The following is a 21,211-nucleotide window of genomic DNA, read 5'->3' on the forward strand; positions in this document are numbered from 1 at the left end:
ATTAATATTCAGTGAACCTGAAGCATCTATTCCTGTCCCAAGTGACCTGGTTTCCAGGCTGATGGATGGTGCACGCCAGGCCAGCCATGCTGCCTGGGCCATTGAGCAGTGCACTGATAAATCATCATCAAGCTGGGGTGGACCCTGGTGAGGCAGGGAACAGTCCAGTGCAGGGCAGGAGCAGCAACTGGCATGCCCCCAGCAGGAGCTGGGCTGCTTTGGTCACCAAACTGAGCCCTAAGACCCCTTGCAGGGCAGATGCAGCCCCCCAAGACCACGCGCTATGAGGAGTGATTAGAAGCAGAGGAACAGTACAGGATTTCCTTGGAGGAGCTTCTTCCATGGGGTCCCTGCCCCTGGCTGGTAGAGTGAGTCAAGCATTGAGGCCTTCTGTACTTGGGTTTCATCCTCTGGGACAGGAGCATTGCAATTCTGGCCTCTGCACAGCACCCAGAGGTCTCCAAATGACAGTGCAGGATAACCTTTAACCTCTCCAGAGGTAGGACACTGCCTTAGAGGGGCAATTCCTGCCTCCAACTGACTGAACAGCCAACCAACCAACCAACCATCAAATCAACCAACAAACCATCAAATCAACCAACAAACCATCAAATCAACCAATCAACCATCAGACACCAAATCACCAAATCAACCAACCAACCAACCAACCATCAAATCAACCAACAAACCATCGAATCAACCAATCAACCACCAGACATCAAATCACCAAACCAACCAACCAACCATCAAATCAAACAAGCATCGACTCAAAACCAACACCCATCCATCCATCCATCCATCCATCCATCCATCCATCCATCCATCCATCCATCCATCTCTTCATACCCTCTCCATGTCCATCCAGATATCCAGTCATGCCCAGATATACCCTCACCCACTCACCCTCCAGCCCATTGGTGCTCAGAGGCCATCAGGGCCGTGTCTCTCTGGGATGAGACACACAGATGGACCAACTGGAAGCTGCCTGACTTACATTTGGCGCCCGTGCTGGTCCTCCCTGGTGAGCACTCCCTCCTTCTCCATCAGCATCTGCCGAAAGGTCCCCACTTTCTGTCGGATCTCCTCTTCAGAGTACCTGGATGGGCAAAGATGTGGTCAGGGCTCCATGCTGGAGCATGGGCTCCCCATGGACCTGCTGAGGAACTGTGCACCTTTGGAAGTGACACATGGCCCAAGGGGCCAATCAAAAGGGGAGGTGGCATGGTGATAGTCATCAGGAGGACCTCTGCTCAGCCCCCAGCCACCACTCTGTCCTCCTCCTCTTCTCCCAGCAGTGCTTGGCAGAAGAAGGGACACCAAAAAAGAAAAGGATGACTATGAAGATGCCATTCCTGTGACCACCCCAGGCTTTGGGGAAAGTGCCCACCAAACCCTCTTGGCAGTGCCACCACTGCAGCCAGTGATTCTGGGGTTCTCTCCCGCCATCTCCTGTCCCCTCATGAGCTCCCCCTGCTCGTCCCCTGGTGCTCTGTGCCCTGAAAGCTGTGCCAGCTCTGCGCTGCCGCTGAGCTGACTCAGGCGCCGCAGGGTTATTAACGAGAGACACTAATCACTGTGTCCTGGCATCTGAGAACAGCCACTGCAAGCACGGCACTCCTGCCGTCCCTGAGGTGTCCCTGCGAAGGGACAGGTGACAGCCCTGCCCAGGTGGTCCTGTGCCACATCCCGTGGCTGCACAAGGGCACCTGGGCATCCTCCTCAACTAAAAACATCCCAGCAGAGGGATGGAGAGACCCACGATGCTTTTGGCATCATCCCAGGGGAGAGGGTGAGGGGAGAGGGACCTCCTGTCACCACCACACTGCCACCCTGGGAGGGAAGAGCTCAGGCTCTGTGTGTGTCCCTATCCTCAGCCACAGCCTCTAGAGGGGCTGCTCATGTCTCACCCTTTCCATCACACCCCATCAGCATCACTGCCACCAGCCCAGAAAGCTGGATGCCAGAGCCAGGCCTAGCCCTGCAGTCCCCAAGGCTGGCACTTCACACAGCCCCTGCTGGGGACAGTGATGCCCCTTGCAGTGCTCTGGGTGCCCTGGGTGAAGAAGGGCACGTGGCACCACCCACCCCTCCTGCAGTGTCCGTGAAAGGGAACAGCGAGGAGAGGGGAATTAATATTAACGAACTCATTTGCACTGAAAGGCTCTCATTAACTCCCCAGCCACACTCCACACAGAAGGAAGGCTCATAACAGGGTTTGGAGGCAGCCTGGCTGCTTCCCCTCACCTTGCACCTGGGCATGGGGAGCCCCAAAGCCAGGGCAGCACCCCCAAATGCTGCTCTGCTCCATTCCCTCGATGGCAGAGAACCCAGCTGGGCAGAGTTGGCATCCCAGGAGCACAGAGCTGACAGCCCTGGCCATCCCATGGACACCAGCCAGCCCACAGCAGCAGGAAGATGTCTGCCCGAGATCAGCTTTTGCTGCAGCACATTAAGAACAGGGCTGGTGCTCTTGGAGAGGGGACATGAGGCCAAACAGGAGGTGACAGATGGGCCACTGCGGCTGGGCCATTAGCAAATCTGTGGGGGGAGGCCAAGGGGAGGAACTCCCCAGCACCTCCAGGGATGGAGGCAGGAGCACCACCAGCCCTTTCCCTCCTGCATTCCCCTGGTGCTGCTTATAACCCTGTAGGAGGGAGTTGGTTTTGCATTTAACATATAGAATGGATTTGGGAAAGAAAGAAAATGTGCTGACACTTCTTTTCTGGACAAGGAATCCACTCTGCAGGCAGGGAATAACAGTGCAGGCAGCCTGGAGCGAGCTACAGCACAGGCAGGAGGAGCCATCCTCCTTTAAGGAAACAAGGGAGTGCTTAAATCCCTGCAGAATCCCCTCTGCTGACACTCACATCCATCCTGGAGCTCTGCCCTCATCAACAACTCCCCCAAGGCCATGGCCAGGAGGCTGCCCCTGGTCCAGGCAGAAACCTCAGGGGCGCAAATCCCTTCTCATGGAACCCCCCTGGAAAGCCCCTGTGTGCAGGGGAAGAGCAGGCAGAGGATTAAGCAGGTTGACCAAGATTATTACTGTAATTATATTATCATTTCGGCGTATCGCCATCATCAGTGTTATTAATAGCCTTAATAACAGCAAAGCAATTACAGCAATAACAACAATCCTGCTTGCAGTGTTGCTATTACCCATTGCAGTAATGCTACTACCAGTAGTAAGATCCCTACTAGGGCTTGGGAACCTGACAGGAGGCTCAGGGCTCCCCAAAGCGCCAGGTCAGCCTTATTTATTTCCATAATGACAAATTAGGCACAATCATTATTCCAGTCAGTGTGAGACAATTTAATTCTAGGTCACGCTTGCACTCTTAATGAAAGCCTTGGCGAAGCCTTCCCTCAATCCATTTTCCTTCTCCCCAGCTGATACCAGTCCCCACCTACCCAAGTGTGCCCAAGAATTTGCTCCATCCATCAGGTTTTAGAGAGCTGTCACAGGGATCAGGATGTTTGGCTGCTGCCAGAGACAGCACAGCCATGCCCAGCAGGGATGGGGGGCTCCTTTCTGGCCCCCCAATCCCTTCTGCCCACCCAGGATGTTCCTCAGCCCCTTGGTTTTTTCCTTATCCCTTTGTTTCCCAACAAGAATAAAGGTTGGGGAGCAGCTTTCAGTGCCATTGGCAGGATGGGGACAGGGGTGGCTGTCACCCCAAAACTGGGGAGGGGAGGGGAAGGAAAAGAGGGCAAATTGGAGCCCCAAACTGGCCTCTCCAGTGACTAAACCCAGCTTTCCTCTGGGATCTCACATCCCAGGCATGTGGGGCACAGGATGGGTGGCACTGATGACTTGCACACCCATGAGCAACTTCACTCCTCTTTCCTGCTTCAGCTTTCCCTGCAGGACAAGCTGGGAGCCCAAACTTCCAAGCAGGGCAAGTGGATGAACTCCTAGGAAATTCCCACCACAGACCAACCCACCAAAGCTGCTTGGTTCACCCAAAAATGGATTTACTTCCAAATGGTTCGCCCAAAAATGGATTTACTTCCAAATGGTTTGCCCAAAAATGGATGAACTCCTGGGCATTTCCCACCACAGACCAACCCACCAAAGTGGGTGAACTCCTGGGCATTTCCCACCACAGACCAACCCACCAAAGTGGATGAACTCCTGGGAAATTCCCACCACAGACCAATCCACCAAAGTGGATGAACTCCTAGGCATTTCCCACCACAGACCAACCCACCAAAGCTGCTTGGTTCACCCAAAAATGGATTTACTTCCAAACGGTTCACCCAAAAATGGATTTACTTCCAAACAGTTCACCCAAAAATGGATTTACTTCCAAATGGTTTGCCCAAAAATGGATGAACTCCTGGGCATTTCCCACCACAGACCAACCCACCAAAGTGGATGAACTCCTGGGAAATTCCCACCACAGACCAACCCACCAAAGTGGATGAACTCCTAGGCATTTCCCACCACAGACCAACCCACCAAAGCTGCTTGGTTCACCCAAAAATGGATTTACTTCCAAATGGTTCACCCCAAAATGGATTTACTTCCAAACGGTTCACCCCAAAAATGGATTTACTTCCAAACACTTACTACATTAATTTATTTTTTAAAAGGGAAGAACAAGGTGCAAACAGGTCAAAAGGATCCCATCCCCAACGTCCCCAGCACTCACCCCTGCTCCTCCATCATCTCCTGCAGCTCCATGCACTTCAGCTCCACGCGCCGCTTGCGCTCGTGGTCCAGGATTTCCCGGTGAGCCTTCTTCACCATGCTGGGCTCCACCAGCCTCACCTCCTCCTCGCCCTTGTGCCACGTTCCTGAGGCTCCAGGCTGGGGGAAGCCGTTGGAGGCCTCCTGGGGCGAGGGCACGTCAGCCCCGTTGTTGTAGAGAGCCATGATTGCCTGGCAGGGAGAGGAAGAGAAGGGTCAGTGCCTGCCTTGCTTCCCCGTGAGAGTGAGGGGACCCTGTGAGGACCTGAGGGTAAAATCAGTCTTGAAAGCAGGTTGATGGGGACAGTGACTAGATGTCCCTCAAAAGCAAGGCTGGGGTGACTCATGTCACCGAGACAAGGCAGCTGGTTCCTGGCAAAGAGAGGAGGATGCTCTGCTCCAGCCTTGTACTGGAAAAACCTGGCCAAGGGTGGGTCTGTGGGGTCCAGGACAGCAGCAGGACATGGACCCCATGAACCCCATTGTCAGCCAGCGTGGGTTTGGAGCAGGGACAGCTATCCACCCTCACAGTCCTCTGTGTCCCCTTGCATTTCCCAGCTGCACTGGCTGGTTTGGTTGCAGTGGTGGGACATCCTCATGTCTGGCTCAGGCAGCAAACACTTGCTGATGCTGTTGGGCCATGGCCTGGCACCCTCTGGCATGGCCCAGTGTGGGCTCCAAGGGCAGATGAGGGTCCCCACCTGTCGGTTTCTCGGCTGTTTGGGTGGCCTGGAAAGGCCCAGGGTGGCCTTGGACAGCCCGGCGCTTCAAAGGACGAGGAGAGACTTCTGATCTTTTCTCGGTCTCGGTGTTTATTAATTGTTTATCTAAAAGATTTTCTTTCAGCCCAACAGAGGTCTGCACAGCAGCCAGCCATGAGCACACTGAGAGCCCCCGGGGTGGTCACATATCTTTATACCCAAAATTACGTATACAATATTTATAATTTTTCCCCAATACCTTTTACCCTTATTAACCGGTGCACTTCTAGTAATAACCAATCCCAAAGTGCCACCATCACCACAGAAGATGGAGGCCAAGAAGAAGAAGAAGGAGGACAGGACACGCCCCAATTCCTCCATCTTACTTCTTTAGACCCCCCTGTACAGAAATCCTAAACCCTGTGTTTCACTCTCTAATTAACTTATCCCTTCACCATTCACCCCAGTGAAATCCTCCCATCCTCATACAGGTGTCGTCTCCTGTGTAGGATCAAAGTCCAGCCACCAGACACTTCTGGCAACATTCCAGGACTCCCGAGCCCCCCAAGGGTGTTCTTGGCCACTCTGCACCTCCATCCTGAGGTGCTGAGATCCCACACCCACCAGTCTCTGCCCCTCTGCCTTCTCCCTGCTCCTTCACCTTCACGTGTCTCTGCCTCCTCTCTCCACCACACAGCCAATGTGTCCTCACTTGGCTCCAAAAATAACCCCTGGAAGAGGACAACTGTTCCCAAGCAGCCCTGCCATGCTGAGGCTCTGGCTGATGCTCCCTGAGCCTGAGGGAGGAGATGCTCCCAAATCTCCTGGATCAAGCAGACAGACACAGCCCTGCCTCAGCACCCTGGGGCCATCGGCGCATGGCTGAGCACCCATTCCTGGCTGTCCCTGTTTGCCTGCCCTGCCCAGCACTCCAGCCCTCTCCTGAGCATAGGGTGCTCCCACTGGAGTTCTGCTGCCTTAGCCACCAGCTCCACCAGGCTGCAGAGGCACCACCTGCCCTTTACAGGGGCCCTGCACAAAGATAAACGAGCAGGAGGAGAGGCAGAGCATCCTGCCTCACTCTCCAAGCTGGATTTGGGCTTGGAGAAGCAGCTTTGGCCAGAAACAGCACTTCTCTGAGGTGTTTCTATCCCAGGGATCCTGCTGGAGAAGCTTTTCCAAGGATGGGTGATGCCTGAATGTCATCTCCTAAGCAGGAAGCAGCCAATGGAGGATGGGGCAAACCCTGGCCCAGGGAAGGAGGCATCCCTAAGGCCAGCAGAAGCAGGAAGGACAGACGGACCATGGGCTGATCCACACTGTTTCAAGCCCAGGAAAGGTTTGCCATTCCCAGTGTGCCATTCCACCAGGATACCAGAGCTCAGAGCTCTCCATGGCCAGGCCAGCTGGGACAGAGCCAGGGTGGGAATGCAGATCACCCCCAAGAGGCTTTGGTGAGGTTTCTTTGCTGTTTGAGAAGAGGAAATACCCTGGAGCCCTCCCTGGGGTGCTGGGGCCAGGAGGTGTCTCCCACCCCACAGCATCCCCCCAGGACATCCCTGACTCTGCTGCTGCCTCTGGCTGCCCCACACAGTCATTTATCTCCTGATGAGCCTGCCCAGGGAGGACAGCAGCTGAGTGCTTAATTACAAGGCTTTTTTCTCTTTTTTCTCCCTCATTACTACCATGCAGAGAGCAGCCAGCAGCCTTTATCTCCACAGAGACATTGGTGCAGCAGGAGCAGCCAGGGCTGTGCACTCCTGGATGCTCATCCCTGGACCTGGAGGGTCCCCCCTTGCCCACCCTGAACCCAGCCCTCTCCATTTCCAGGGTGGCTCCAGGCTGGAGAACAGAGAGATGCTGCAGAAAAAGCTGCCTTGGGGGCTCCTCTCCCTCTTTCTCCCATCAGGACATGAAACCAAAAACCTGGAAGGAAGCTGGAGAAAGGGGGAAGATCCCTGCTTAGAAATCTTTCTACACAGAGAGGCTCAGGGAAGGAGGGAGGAAAGGAGAGGATGATTTCTGCAGCAGCCTCTGCTTGCTTGTCCCCAGTGGGAATTCATTTTATCCCGAGCCCAGCAGTGGATAAATTCATTGCTGAAAAACCTTGAGAGTGTGTGGGATAGGGAGCTGGGCAGGTAGATGGAGACAAACTGGCAGCTGGATGGGTACCTGTGAGAGAAGGCTGCATGGTAGGGGGAGACATGCAGGAAACACTCCCTGAAATGTTCCCATGAAAAGGAGAAATCCCTTTGCACCAGGTGGAGCTGGACTGGGGGAGGACATGGCTCTGCATCCCAGTGTCCCCTCAGCCTGGAGCAATGTCCTCACGGGAGCTGCCACCAGCCCCTTGCCTCAGCCACAGCACGGGCAGGGAAACAAAGGAACAGGAAAAACCCACCCACAACACTCCCCCAGCTCTCCAAAGGTGCCCCTGGGTGCCAAACAGAGCCAGCCCTACCCTGCTGGTGACAATGGGGACAAGACATCAGACATCATGTCCCCCAGCTGGCTCTGTGTCCTCCCTGCCCCACAAGGAGAGCCCTGCACTCACAAGGGACAGCTCAGGGACACAGAGTGGCTGCCACCACCACACAGGGACCACCTGGCCCTGCCAGCACCAAAATCAGCACCAAAGCCATCAGCACAGCCCTGGCCAAGCAGCAGTGGTTTCCCACCAGGCTCGGAGCTACCCCGATAATAAAGATGGTGGTTAAATATTTCATTATCTGCAGTAATTACCCACAAAACATCAATCACTGGCAGCCACTGCCTGCCTGCCTTGCCCAGAGGGAGAGGAGGCGTCCTGGGGTGAGCTCTGTGTCTCCACACACTCCCAAAGGCTGCAGGATGTAGCTGGGGACAACTGCTGGCATCCATTCCCCTCCCAAATTCCCTCACTGCCACCCAGGAGGGCACAAACCCCCTGGCACCAAGGGCTGGAGCTGCTGGGGAGATCCTGAGCAAATCCCTCTCTTCCCACATTAACCAGGGATTCACCCACGTATTTTGGGATCCTGATCCTCCTCCTGGGTGCCACCTTGGGCCTTGGGGAGGTCAATCCAGCTTTTCTGCTTGCAGGTGCTTTCTGATACCTGGATTAGAGCTTTTGGAAGTGCTCAGAGATGTGCCATCCTCCATCCTCATCCTCCATCCCTTATCTTCAATCTCATCCCCAAATTCCATCCTCATCCCCTTCCTCATCCTTCTCCCCATCCACCATCCTCATCCTCATTCTCCATATCCATCCCTATTCACCATTCTCCTCCTCCTCACCCTCCTCCACCATCCTCCATCCTCATCCTCCATCCCTATCTTCAATCTCATCCTCAAATTCCATCCTCAATCCCTTCCTCATCATGTTCCCCATCATCCATATCCATCCCTATTCACCATTCTCCTCCTCATCCCCATATTCCATCTTCATCCCTCTTTGCCATTCTCCTCCTCACCCTTCTCCACCACCATCCTCCATCCTCCATCCCTATCTTCAATCTCATCCCCAAATTCCATCCTCATCCCCTTCCTCATCATCTTCCCCATCCACCATCCTCATCCCCATTCTCCATATCCATCCCTATTCACCATTCTCCTCCTCATCCCCATATTCCATCTTCATCTCTCTTTTCCATTCTCCTCCTCCTCACCCTCCACCACCATCCTCCATCCTCATCCTCCATCCCTATCTTCAATCTCATCCTCAAATTCCATCCTCATCCCCTTCCTCATCATCCTCCCCATTCTCCATATCCATCCCTATTCTCCATTCTCCTCCTCATCCCCATATTCCATCTTCATCCCTCTTTGCCATTCTCCTCCTCACCCTCCTCCACCACCATCCTCCATCCTCCATCCCTATCTTCAATCTCATCCCCAAATTCCATCCTCATCCCCTTCCTCATCATCTTCCCCATCCACCATCCTCATCCCCATTCTCCATATCCATCCCTATTCACCATTCTCCTCCTCATCCCCATATTCCATCTTCATCCCTCTTTTCCATTCTCCTCTTCCTCACCCTCCTCCACCATCCTCCATCCTCATCCTCCACCCCTATCTTCAATTTCATCCCCAAATTCCATCCTGATTAATTTCCACATCATCCTCCCCGTCCACCATCCTCATCCCCATTGTCCATATCCATCCCTATTCTCCATTCTCCTCCATCCCCATATTCCATCTTCATCCCTCTTTTCCATTCTCCTCCTCCTCACCCTTCACCACCAGGTCTCTCCCTCCCTCCCCAGCCATGCTGAATCACACGTGGAGGACCTGCACACCCACAATACCAGCTCAGAGACTGCCAGGACAGACAGAAGGACAGACACACAGCACACAGCCAGAACAGGGGGTGCAAGGCCCAGCCTCACAATCCTGCCAGGTTTTGGGGCTGCTGGTTTCCAGCCAAGCTCTGAATGAAGCTCACTCTCTGTGGGATGGGGCGGGATGGCCCAAGGATGTCCCCGTGTCCCAGCTGGCCTTTGTCCAGCTCACAGGTCCAGCACTCCAGCCCGAAAATAAAGAAGCAAAATGATGGGGGAAAGAGCATTATTTCACCAAACTGCTTTGGCCCTTCCCAGCCGGCTGTGCTGAGATCTCCTCCCTCCCTGGGTCCCGCTGAGCCCCGGGCGCTGAGCAGCCGCCGCAGGGCCCTGCCACAGCCGTACTGCGGCTGGAGGCGCTGCCCGGGGGGAGCGGGGACGGCAGCGCGGAGCCGCCGGTGCCTGGATGCTCTCCCGGGGGCCTGGATGCTCTCCCGGGGGCCGGGATGCTCTCCCGGGGGCCGGGATGCTCTGCCGGGGGCTGGATGCTCTCCCAGGGGCCGGGATGCTCTCCCGGGTGCCGGGATGTTCTCCCGGGTGCCGGGATGCTCTCCCCGGTGCCGGGATGCTCTCCCAGGGGCCGGGATGCTCTCCCCGGTGCCGGGATGCTCTCCTGGCTGCCGGGATGTTTCTCTGGGGGCCGGGATGCTCTCCCGGGGACCTGGATGTTCTCCCGGGGGCCTGGATGCTGTCCCGGGGGCCGGGATGCTCTCCCGGGGACCTGGATGTTCTCCCGGGGGCCTGGATGCTCTCCCGGGTGCCAGGATGCTCTCCCGGGGGCCGGGATGCTCTCCCGGGGACCTGGATGCTGTCCTGGGGGCCGGGATGCTCTCCTGGGTGCCGGGATGTTTCTCTGGGGGCCTGGATGCTCTCCCGGGGGCCGGGATGCTCTCCCGGTGTCCCTCCCTCGCTAGGGAAGGGCGGCAGCGGTCCCCGGGCGTGCTGCCCCCTCCCCTGCCGTGCCTCGGTGCTAATTAAAGCCGCCTCCGGCCGGCGCTCCATTAATTCTCGCCACATCCAGCTGCACCAGCCGGGGCGGCCGTGAGTGAGCGCCGGGGATGCGGGCACGGGATGTGGGCACCGAGCCCAGCACGGAGGATCCCTGGACGGCTGAGCGCGCCAGAGCTCGGCCCCAACACGCCACAGACAGCCCAGATGGGGTGAGGATGCTCCAGTCGCTGCAGAGAGGCTGACAGGGGTGGTCCCCATGGTTCTGCTGCCTCTTGGGGTCTCATCAGGACTGCAGCCATCACCCTGTCCCCAAGCAGGCACAGCCCCATCCCAGGCTGCTCCCTGTCTGTGCTCTGGCGACAGCTGGGAGAAAAATCTTTTTTTTTTTTTTTTTCAGGACACAAAATATGCCAGAACACCACGGCCAGGCAGGCAGCCTCCTCTGAACACCCAGCTGGAGTTCCAAGGAGGAAAAGTCCGGGGTTGCTGCCATTAATTGGGCTGACCTTCTCCGGAGCTGCCTTCCAGTGCCAAAAACTGTGAGTCAGACCTTGAAGAACGAGGGAAAAAGGCAAATGTAGCTTTAAAAGTGCAGCCATTCTGGGGCTCGTTAGCGCTGCCCTCCAGCCCCAAGGCACAGGGATGATGCCCCTGGGAAGGGACAGTGGGAATGGTTTGCTGACAGCCGTCCCACTGCTTCCATCCCTATTTCCCCGAGCCCAGGGCATCTTTTCCTACAGCTGCCTCAACAGAATTTGACACCTCACAGACTTTAAAGCAATTAGTAAAGAATATACGGATGCTGGCTGGGGGGTCAGGAGCTGCAGATGCGTGTGCATACCTACGTCTGTGCAGATATATATAAATATATATATATATATATAAAAATACATATATATTTTAAAATAGATGAGGAGGCTGGTGGAGAAGCTAAACAGTTGCTAAGCAACTGGGCTCCTTCCTGGCTTGGGGATGTAGGGATGGGGGAGCCAGGATTGGGAACTGGTCCCACACTGGACAAGCATCGCACAGGGGTGTGGGCACACAGATCTGGGGAAAAGGGCACAATGGAGGGTGAGGAGCCAGGATTTACTCCTGTCCCCAAAATGCTGCAGCTGAACCCCTTGGGCTGTTGGCTGTTGAGGAGCTCCATTCCCAGCTCTGGCTGGAGAGGAGTTGGTGGGAAAGGGGCCACCCCATAACAGGGAGGGAGCCCCACGCAGTGAGCCCGTTCCTGAATCAGGGATGAGGGAAAGGAGCAGCACATCCACGTGGCAACAGCGATCCCTCCATGCTGAGGGGAGAGGCAGCAGACCCAGCTGAGGGGTTTTCCTATGGGATCCCCAGCCCTGGACCCCTTTGGCCACGCTTCCCTCATCCCCCTGGGAATGCCCTGCCAGACCTTCCCCAAACAGGAGGTGCTGAAACAAGGAATGGGGATGGAGAGGGGGAGCAGCAACCCCAGATTTGGCACCCTTGGGGCCATTTAGTTTGCTGGGCAAGGAGTCAGGAGGAGGCACAGTCAGCCCGAGGCCCACCACCCCCCTGAGGAAGGGGAGTAACAACACTACTACAAATAAAAGCAATTATCGAGCACATGGAGGAGCAGGGGGATGACTGTCACAACGAGGTCACCTTCCCCAACGGGGACACCATCCTGGTGCACAGGCCCTGGAGCTGAGCACGGCAGGCACAGGGGGGTCACGGCCAGTGCAGGGGGAGCATGCAGCCGGGAATCCCCCCCAGACCCCCCTGCCGTGCCTGCCGGGGTGGTTGTGTAACGGGAGGAGCTATTCCGGGGTTTGAGCACATTATATAAGCCACGGGCCACCTGGCCGGGGAAAACGGGAGCTGGGAGACAGGAAGGAGGAGGAGGAGGAGGAGGAGGAGGAGGAGGAAGGGCTCTGGGGATGGGGGACCCCTCATATCCGGCAGACCCTCAGCATAAGCACCAAGCCCACAGGGTGATCTGCACCCCACAGGCATCCCCTGCCCAGACATGGGGTGAGCACCCTCTGCTCCCTCTTCCAGCAGCCTCCAGGACCTGCTGCCACACACCCACCCACAAATGGATCTGGCCCTGGGGCACAAGACTCTTTGTCCAGGGGAAAAGCAGCATTTTCTTGGCACCAGAGACAAAGCCAACCAAGACCCCTGCACCCCTCTGCCTGGCAAAACCCCTGTTTGCCATTCCCACAGTGACCAAGGACCAAAGGTTCCCTTCAAACCTGCCCAATTTGTGGCTCTGAAAGCCCCCAGTGTTCCCTGAATGTGCTGTCAGGATTAGTCCTGGGGCAGGGGGGGCAGCTGGGATGCCAGGGGGATTTTGGGGAAAGCAGGTGAGGCACAGAGGGTGGCACTGTGTGAGGCAGGGTGGGACAGAGCGATGACCATGTGTGTGTGTGTGTGGGGACACAAACACTGTCCCCAAAACCCCCCCCCAGAGGGGGTGTCCCTGTGCTCCTGCCAGAGGAGAATCCACATGCCAGGGCAAGGAGACCAGCGAGCATCTGCACCCTCAAGGAAGGTCCTTGACATTTGTCATCAACCTGAGACACCCCCAAATGCTGCTGGCTCCCGGGTGACCCCCCTGCAGCACTGGGAGAGCAGGCAAACCAAGACACATCCAGTCTGAAACCTTGCTCTGGAGGGAATGAATGAACCTGTGTCCTCTGGAAGTCCCCCTGAGCCATGGCCTGACCCATCACCCCCAGCCCCCTGCATGGCACAGCCTGGACATCCCTGGGGACAAACCTGATGTGGGAAGGAGAAGCACAGAACACTCCCAAAAGACAAAAGTGGTTGAGTTGCTGCTGTGGCTTCCCGCTGCCAAGCCTTGCCCCCTTCTCCTTCCCTCGTGCAACACCCGCAGGGTTTGAAATCTCGTCAGCCAAACCCTCCCCAGCACAGCCCGGGGGTCCACGCAGCAGGAGGAGAGAGGGGCTTTGGGAACCTCGTCTCAGCCTTGTGTCCCACCTGCACCAGCATCTGCTGAGGGATCGTCCCCGTCCCGTCCTTCCCAGCCAGAAACCTCTGCTGGGGGTCACCCACCGTCCCAGTGCCATCCTGGCTTCCCCCAGCACGGAAAGAGGGATTTGGGTGCCCCCCAGCACCAGAGAGCCCCCGGCACATCCCCGGCCCTGGAGGGACCCCCTGTACCCCAAAAAGCGCCTCATCTCCCGACTCCTCACCCATCCCACACCCCCAGGAGCATCAAACCCCACGGGGGACACCCCCAGCACACCCCTGCCGTGGGGTCCCCAGCTGTCCCAGCACCCCCAATACCCCGCACGCCTTCCCCATCCCTTCCATCCATCGGGGTCCCTTTGCAGACCCCAATTCCCAGCCCCCCGCCCAGCACCGCGCCCCCAAATCCCCATCACGGGGCCATCACCCGCCTGTGCCCAGCACCACCGCATGGGTGGGGGGGCTCCATCCTCCCGCACCCCCTGCACCCCCCAGAGCCCCCTCATGGCCCGGCGCGGTCCCGCCGCCCCCCGCCCCGCCCCGCTGCGCTCCCTTCCCGGCCCCACAGCCCCGGGCCCGGCCGCGCCTCACCTCGCCCCGCCGTCCCGCTGGGCCCGGCCCCGCTGGGTGGCTGTGGGCCGCGGGGGGTACCGGGGGTGCCGGTGGGTGCCGGTGGGTGCCGGTGGGTGCCGGGGGTGCCGGGGGTGCCGGGGGTCCCGCCGGCCGCGGCCCCTCGGCGCGGCCCCGGCGCGGCCCCTGCTGAAGTGCTGGACAGCTCCGGCACACGGAGCCGCCCGACACAGAGCGCCGCCGCCGCGGGGGAGCGCGCCGCCACCGCCCGCAGCGCCGCCTGCCGGCCGGAGGGCGCCCTGCACCGCCAGCGCTGCTCCGGGACCGCGGGGCTTGCACGGAGCCCGGGGCTTACACAGAGCCCGGTACTTACACAGAGCCCGGTACTTACACAGAGCCCGGGGCTTACACAGAGCCCCCGGCATCCTTACACGGAGCCCGGTGCTTACACAGAGCCCGGTGCTTACACAGAGCCCGGTACTTACACGGAGCCCGGTACTTACACAGAGCCCGGTGCTTACACGGAGCCCCCGGCATCCTTACACAGAGCCCGGTACTTACACAGAGCCCGGTATTACACAGAGCCCGGGGCTTACACAGAGCCCGGTGCTTACACAGAGCCCAGTGCTTACACAGAGCCCGGTGCTTACACAGAGCCTGGTACTTACACAGAGCCCCCGGCATCCTTACACAGAGCCCGGTACTTACACAGAGCCCGGTACTTACACAGAGCCCCCGTCATCCTTACACAGATGGGTTAGTACTGGTACTTACACAGAGCCCCCGGCATCCTTACACAGAGCCCAGTACTTACACAGAGCCCAGGGCTTACACAGAGCCCGGTACTTACACAGAGCCCGGTGCTGACACAGAGCCTGGTACTTACACAGAGCCCGGTATTACACAGATCCTTGTTCTTACAAAGAGCCCGGTACTAGCGCAGAGCCCGTTATCTTTACACAGAGCCCGGTACTTACACAGAGCCCGTTATCTTTACACAGAGCCCGGTACTAACACAGATCCTTGTCCTTACACAGAGCCCCCAGCATTCCATGGATCCCTGTACTTCCACAGACCCCCGTCATCCTTACACAGAGCCCCCAGTCCTTCTACAGCCCCTTTGGTCCCTCCACAGCTCTCTCTCACTGCTCAGAGCACCCCATCCTTGCATAGTGCCCCCATCCTTGCAGAGACCCCCATCCTTACACAGCCCCCCTGTCCTTTCAGAGGCCCCCATCCTTCCACAGAGCTCTGCTTCCCTGTATCCCATCCCATTCCATATCCCACCCTTCATCCCATCCCATATCCCATCCTAAACCCCACTCTGCCTTTCATCCCATATTCCACGAAGTATCCCATCTCATACCCTACTCTGAATCACATCCCATCCCATATTCCACCCTGAATTCCATCCCACCCTTCACCTCCTCACCACGGTGCCCCCAGTGATCCCCCAGTGCCCCCAGTGCCCCCAGCCCTGCCCAGTTCCCAGCTGATTCCCCAGCCCTGCCTGGGAGCACCTGAACACCCTTTGGGATGGCTTTGGGATGGCTGGGGGGTTGTGGTGATTTGGGAGCTGTTGGGTCCCCAACAGGGACACTCCCCAGTGCTGCAGCTCAGGGAATGAGTCCGTGTTAATGAGCCCATAATTAATTTTCATTCCCTTCAGTGATGCTGAGCGCTCGCCCTCCTCAGCAGACAGGAAATGGTGAAACCAGAGAAGGGGAAAAGCTCCCAAATCTACCCTAAACCACCTCAAAACAGCCCAGTGTGGTCATGGCCAGGGTTTAACCTCCCAAGACACTCTGAATTCACCCTGGCTGTCACCCAGGGACACCAAACACACCTGGCTGGGGACACCTGCTGCCACCCCTGGCTCAGTTTCCCCTGCACTGCCTGGGCTCTGCATCCCCTGTGACCACAGCTCCCAAGCAGAGCCCAACAAAAGCCCCTGGCCATCACTCCGTGGGGGATTTGGCCCAGAGCAGGATTTGGGCAGGGAGTTCCTGCAGAGACAGGGATGGGAAGCCAAAAATGGGGTCTAAGGGGAGCTTTCCTGGGGGCAGCCAAGGCTGGAGAGGCCTGTCCTGGTGGGGATGTCTCCACAGCTGATGGCAACAGGGTGATGCTGCTTCCTGAGGAAGGACAGACCCAGGAATCAAAATGCTGCCAGCAACACCAGCCCTCCATCCCTCACCTTCCTCCCCATCCCTGTGCACAGGCTGAGGTGGCAGCAAACCATGGGGACAGGTCCAGCTGGTCCAGCTGGTAAAAGGGTTGCAGGGCATGAGAATCCTCTTTCCACAAGGGTTAAACATCAGTTTTTGGGGTGGTTTGCTACATATGCTGAGCAAAACCTGCATCCTGCATCCATTATCCATGTCAGCACTACAGAAACAAGGGGCCATGTGCTGGACCTGGGTCTCTGTTAAACTCCATTAAAAAATTTGGGAGGTGCAGCCCCTGGAGCACTGCCAGGGCCACTGCTGCCTCCCTCTGCTCCCACCTTTGTCCCTGCCATGTCCCCCCAGGGCTGACAGCAGATGTCACCTCCTAGGAGGAACCTCCTGCGTGGTCAGGACTATTCCTGGTTTAATGCTGGAGGGGAAATTCAGCCCATGACAGCAAATCCAGCATGGCCAGGGTGAGCCCGTGCCCTTTGCAGCACCGTTATCTTCCCCACACCCCACAGTGCTGAATAATGCATCAGGCCCTGGGAAACAAAGAAATGAGGGATGGAAAAGCAGCACAGGGAGACCCTGGCATGGCAAGGACAGGAGCCCCGTGGGGTTTCCTGGTTTTGGCCAGCAGCCAGGGCTTTGTAGGAGGGTTTGACCAGTGGACCAGGACAACAGCAGTGGGAGATGGAGAATAACCCAGCTCAGGGTGCAGAATCCTTGGCATGGGCAGCAAACACAGCCAGAACCACACCTGGAATGGGATGGAGACAGGCAATATATTGAATTTTTCCCAGCCAGGTGGGGAAAAATTCAAGAAAAGCAGAGAGAAAAAGCAGCCAGGCAGGCAGGTGGGCAGGGTGAAGCCACGAGAGCAGCGAGGAGTGATGTGGCGGAGAACAAAAGGGGAGAGAGATGGAAGGAGCAGAAGGGTCGGTAATTGCAGGCAAACAGGCAGAGCCAGCCGCGCTGGGGGGAGAGGAGGGGAATCATCACTTGAAAGAAAGCGAGGATTTAGGAAAGAGCAGGAAGAAAAAAAGGCGATAAATAATTAAAGGAGATCAAACGAGGCAGGCAGCAGAACAGGCCTAATTGCGGGGATTTGCGCCGAGGATCGACATCTCCAGCAGCTCCTCCCGAAGCAGAAGAAAGCGCGGCCGCGAGTGGCGGCGCCGGGCGGGAGGGACCGGCACAGGAGCAGCCCCTGATCAAAGCTGAGCTGCCTTTCATGGAGCTCAACAACCTCAACGAGCCGGGGAGGGGGGAGAAAATGCCAGAAAATACCAGAAAATACCAGAAAATGGGGGGCGAAAGCAAAGGTGTGAAGGGGATGGGGATGGGGCACTGCGATCCTGGGAGAGCCCAGGATGGGATGGGCACAGGGCATGGGGACAGCCCTGCGTGTGCCCAGGGTGACCTTGGCCCATCGATTTGGGCTTGATCGTGTGGTCATGAGGCCCAGCTCAGTGCTGGGGTGTGTTTGATGGCTTTCCTGCTTCCTCAGGGTTCCCTAACCCTCCTAGGCCTTGGCAGAGGTTTTTCTTCCCTGTGGATTTATCAGGTTTAGAAGCCCTGGGAAATGTTCTGTACCCACACCGTGCTGCAGCAAGATGCCCATCTCCCTCAGCTCATCCAGAACTCCTGCCTGCTGCTCTCCTTGGCACCTCCTCACCCAGAGGTGACAAGTCCAGGAGGAAAGAACACAATCCAGAGTTGCCCATCCAACCTGGAAGAGTCTCTGAGCAGTCATTCATCACCAGACCCATCCTTTGCTTTTGCAAACTGTGAAAAATGCACGTATTTTATGATTGGCTTTTAGCAAATATTCAAATGAATATTATATGTGTTGTGCTAGAAAGTTACGCTGTATTAATTCTCCCAAGTAGTGTGTTAAATATAGTTTTATGTTATAAAAAATGTTAAAATAGAAACTATGCTATGTAGGATTTTGTTTTAAAGAAAGGACTTGCAGCGAGATAGCAGCCATAGGACATCTACATCTTTCAGAGAAAAAGAATTTATTGCTCCCTTATCAGAAGAAATGAACTTCTTCGTGCCTTGAAGGCGCTGTTAGGATTCGGAGGAAGAAGCTGACACTGACCAGACAGGATCCTGTGTTTGAATGGAATTTATGCATCATGTATGAGGTGTATGAATATGCAACAGGCTATTGCTTTTAAGGGTTAATCCTTTGTTAACTTTTAAGGGTTAATCCTTTTCCTGCTACCCAGAAAAAGGTATCCAGACATCTGTAACTCTTTGTCTCTATTGTCTAATATCGTCCTAATTCAAATTGTCCAGATTATTATTACTCCAATTGTATCACTATTTTTATAACCATTTTATTACTGTTAAACTTTTAAAATTGTAATAACAAGTGATTGGCGTTTTTCACACAAACCCTCCCAGAGCATCGCCCGGCATGGCAGAAGCAGAGACCTGCCCCTGTCCCCGAGTCCCCAGCTGCATCCTGCCCTGTACCCGGCGCCCACACTCTCATCTGTGACCCCATCCAATCTGTCCCAGTGTCCCCACAGAGCCCCTGCAGGCAGCAGGTGCCAGGGAGGTGGCAGAGCTCAGCCTGAGCGTGCTAACCTCTCCTAACAGGCAATCGAATCCCTGCCCCGGCAGGACTCCCTGCATATTAATTGCACTGTGTTATCCAGCCATCTGTTCCCACAGCCAGGAAAAGAGCAGTCCCTTTGGTCTCCTTTATTAACAGGTTTCCCTGTAAATGCAAACAAACCCTCCTGCCTCGGTGCTGCTCTCCAGCTCTGCTTTGAGGCACCCAGGAGGGAGGTGGGAGCTCTGGGGCATTGCAGTGAATCAGGAGCAGGGAATGCAAAGGTGGTGATTTCACACTGCCCGTGGCCAGGAGGGAGAGCCAGGGGAGAGGCAGAGCTCTGTGCAAAGCCAAATCCGCAGCTCAGATGGTTTGTGATGCTCCTGGCCACGCTAAAACCCTTTGCCCTTGCCCTCTGAGGAAAGGAGGAAGCTGAGCTGGCTGTGGGGGAGATCTGCCTGTGCCCCCAGCTACACCCAGCCAAGCTCAGGGTGTGTTTCCACCTCTGCTTCCCCCATTCCTGGGCAGAGGATGAGCTGCCTGCACTGGACTGCCAGCCCCAGTGATGTGAGGCTGAGCACAGGTACCTCAGGTTGGTGGTGTACACATTGGGCTGCCCAGGGGAGGGAAAGGGCAGCAACAGCTCCCTGTCCTGGCAGCTGGAGACTGTGAATTTTGGAGATTGGCTCCTGAGAGAGGGCCAAAGTTACCCAGCACCTTTCTGAAGCACCTCCAGCCCCTCCACTCCTGCTCTCCTGCTGCAGCTGGGAAGGCAGCCAGCTTTGGCAAGGCAGAGGCTGCACTAAACTGTTGTTCTTCCTTCTGCTTCTCCTAAATATCACCGAAATGCCATGGATTGTCCTCAGGCTCAGCCACGCCTGCTGCAGCTGTACCAGCCTTACCCCAAGGAAAGAGGCTGCTGGCAGCACCCAGGGTGAGCTGGGGTTTGGGTGGGAGGCCTGTGCCCCCAGACCAAAGCACCAGCACAGTCAGGAAGGGAAAACAGATTTCCCAGGAATTACCAGCCTGCTCCTGTGGTCATCCCACCCCAGCCCCCCAGGACAGTGATGATCAGGATGAGTTACACCTCTCAGCATTTGCTTTTCTCCTTGTTCCATCCTTTCCTGCATTTAACACGCTGCTGCAGCAGCACAGGAGCAGCAGGTGGGCTCCAGTGACCTGACATATGGCCATCTGGAGAATCTTTATTTATGACTCTCCACACACATCTCCTCTGTATCTTGACATCTGTGCTCGGGTGCAGGGCTGGGCTGCCCAAGGAGGTGGCAGCTCCATGTGCAGAAATGATGCTGCAGGGGAAGAGGTGCTCAGAGACCATAAGGCAAAAGTCTGCTCAGTGAAAAGGATGAAACCCAAGAGATGTGCACAGGGCAGGTTTTTCACCTCCTCCAGACCCGGTCACTCCCCTCCACAGGAGGTTAACACAAAGGCTGCCAGCCTGGAATGAGTGCTGTGACTCAGCAGGGCAGCCCTGCTGCAGAGCTTGGAGGAGAGAGGATGAAGGTCTCATGTCAGAGCCACAGCACCAGGAAACAACTGCCAGCACAGAGGGTTGGCTTATCTGGGCACACACAGCTGATTTCTGCTCTTCCCATATCTGGAATATGCCCCAGATCTCTTCCTCCTCCAGGGAATCTGCTCAGAGAGAAGGGTGGCATGACCCACACCTCTACAAACCGTCCTCAGAGGGATTGTTACCCACCACAGCACTGCTCAGCCACAGGGAGCACTGACACATTTCTCACCTTTAGCCAGTGTCCTTCTGGCCTCTGATTTCATTGCAGAAAGCCACAAAAGGGAGTCTCTTCTTTCCCAAAAGGGAGCAGATTTCCAGCACAGGCGATAGCTGCAACTCCAAAAATGCAGCATGGGATTGAGGAGAAGAAGAAACAACCCCAAAATCCAAACAGAGCAGGGACTTTGTTAACATTCAGGAGATTTGAAGAAGACCTTGGAGAACCTAAAAGTCAGCAGGTGCTGAGACATAATCCTCTTCCACCTCAGCTCCACTTGCCCATGCTGTCCTTGAGTCCCTCCTGGTATAGGCAAAGCTTTCTGCTTGTCCCTGCAATTCCCCCAGACTCTGCTGGGTTTGGACTGCTGACACAAGAAAAGATTGAATAACCTAAGCCACACGATGAACCTCAAGCTCTGAAAAATCTCCAATGCTCAGAAATGTGCTCTATCTGCTGTATTAAAAATAGCAGGACTGGAACAAAGGCGTGTTCCTGTCGTGCAGCCTCATG

The 21,211-nt window shown here is 56.3% G+C and overlaps 1 protein-coding gene across 1 annotated transcript in view; it reads right to left on the reverse strand.

Moving 5' to 3' along the window:
- SRRM3 (serine/arginine repetitive matrix 3) overlaps positions 1–14,324 on the reverse strand; it is a 31,363-nt gene extending 17,039 nt beyond the window's left edge. Inside the window, exons 1-3 of the mRNA XM_063173739.1 lie at positions 14,226–14,324; positions 4,656–4,885; positions 995–1,096 (exon numbers count right to left, since the gene is read on the reverse strand). Coding sequence (XP_063029809.1) covers positions 995–1,096; positions 4,656–4,879 — 326 coding nt within the window. The 5' untranslated portion in view covers positions 4,880–4,885; positions 14,226–14,324. The remainder of the gene's footprint in view (positions 1–994; positions 1,097–4,655; positions 4,886–14,225) is intronic.
- Between the last annotated feature and the right edge of the window lie 6,887 nt (positions 14,325–21,211).

The sequence above is a fragment of the Melospiza melodia genome, chromosome 21, assembly GCF_035770615.1.
Source record: "Melospiza melodia melodia isolate bMelMel2 chromosome 21, bMelMel2.pri, whole genome shotgun sequence".
Classification (NCBI taxonomy): Eukaryota; Metazoa; Chordata; class Aves; order Passeriformes; family Passerellidae; genus Melospiza; species Melospiza melodia.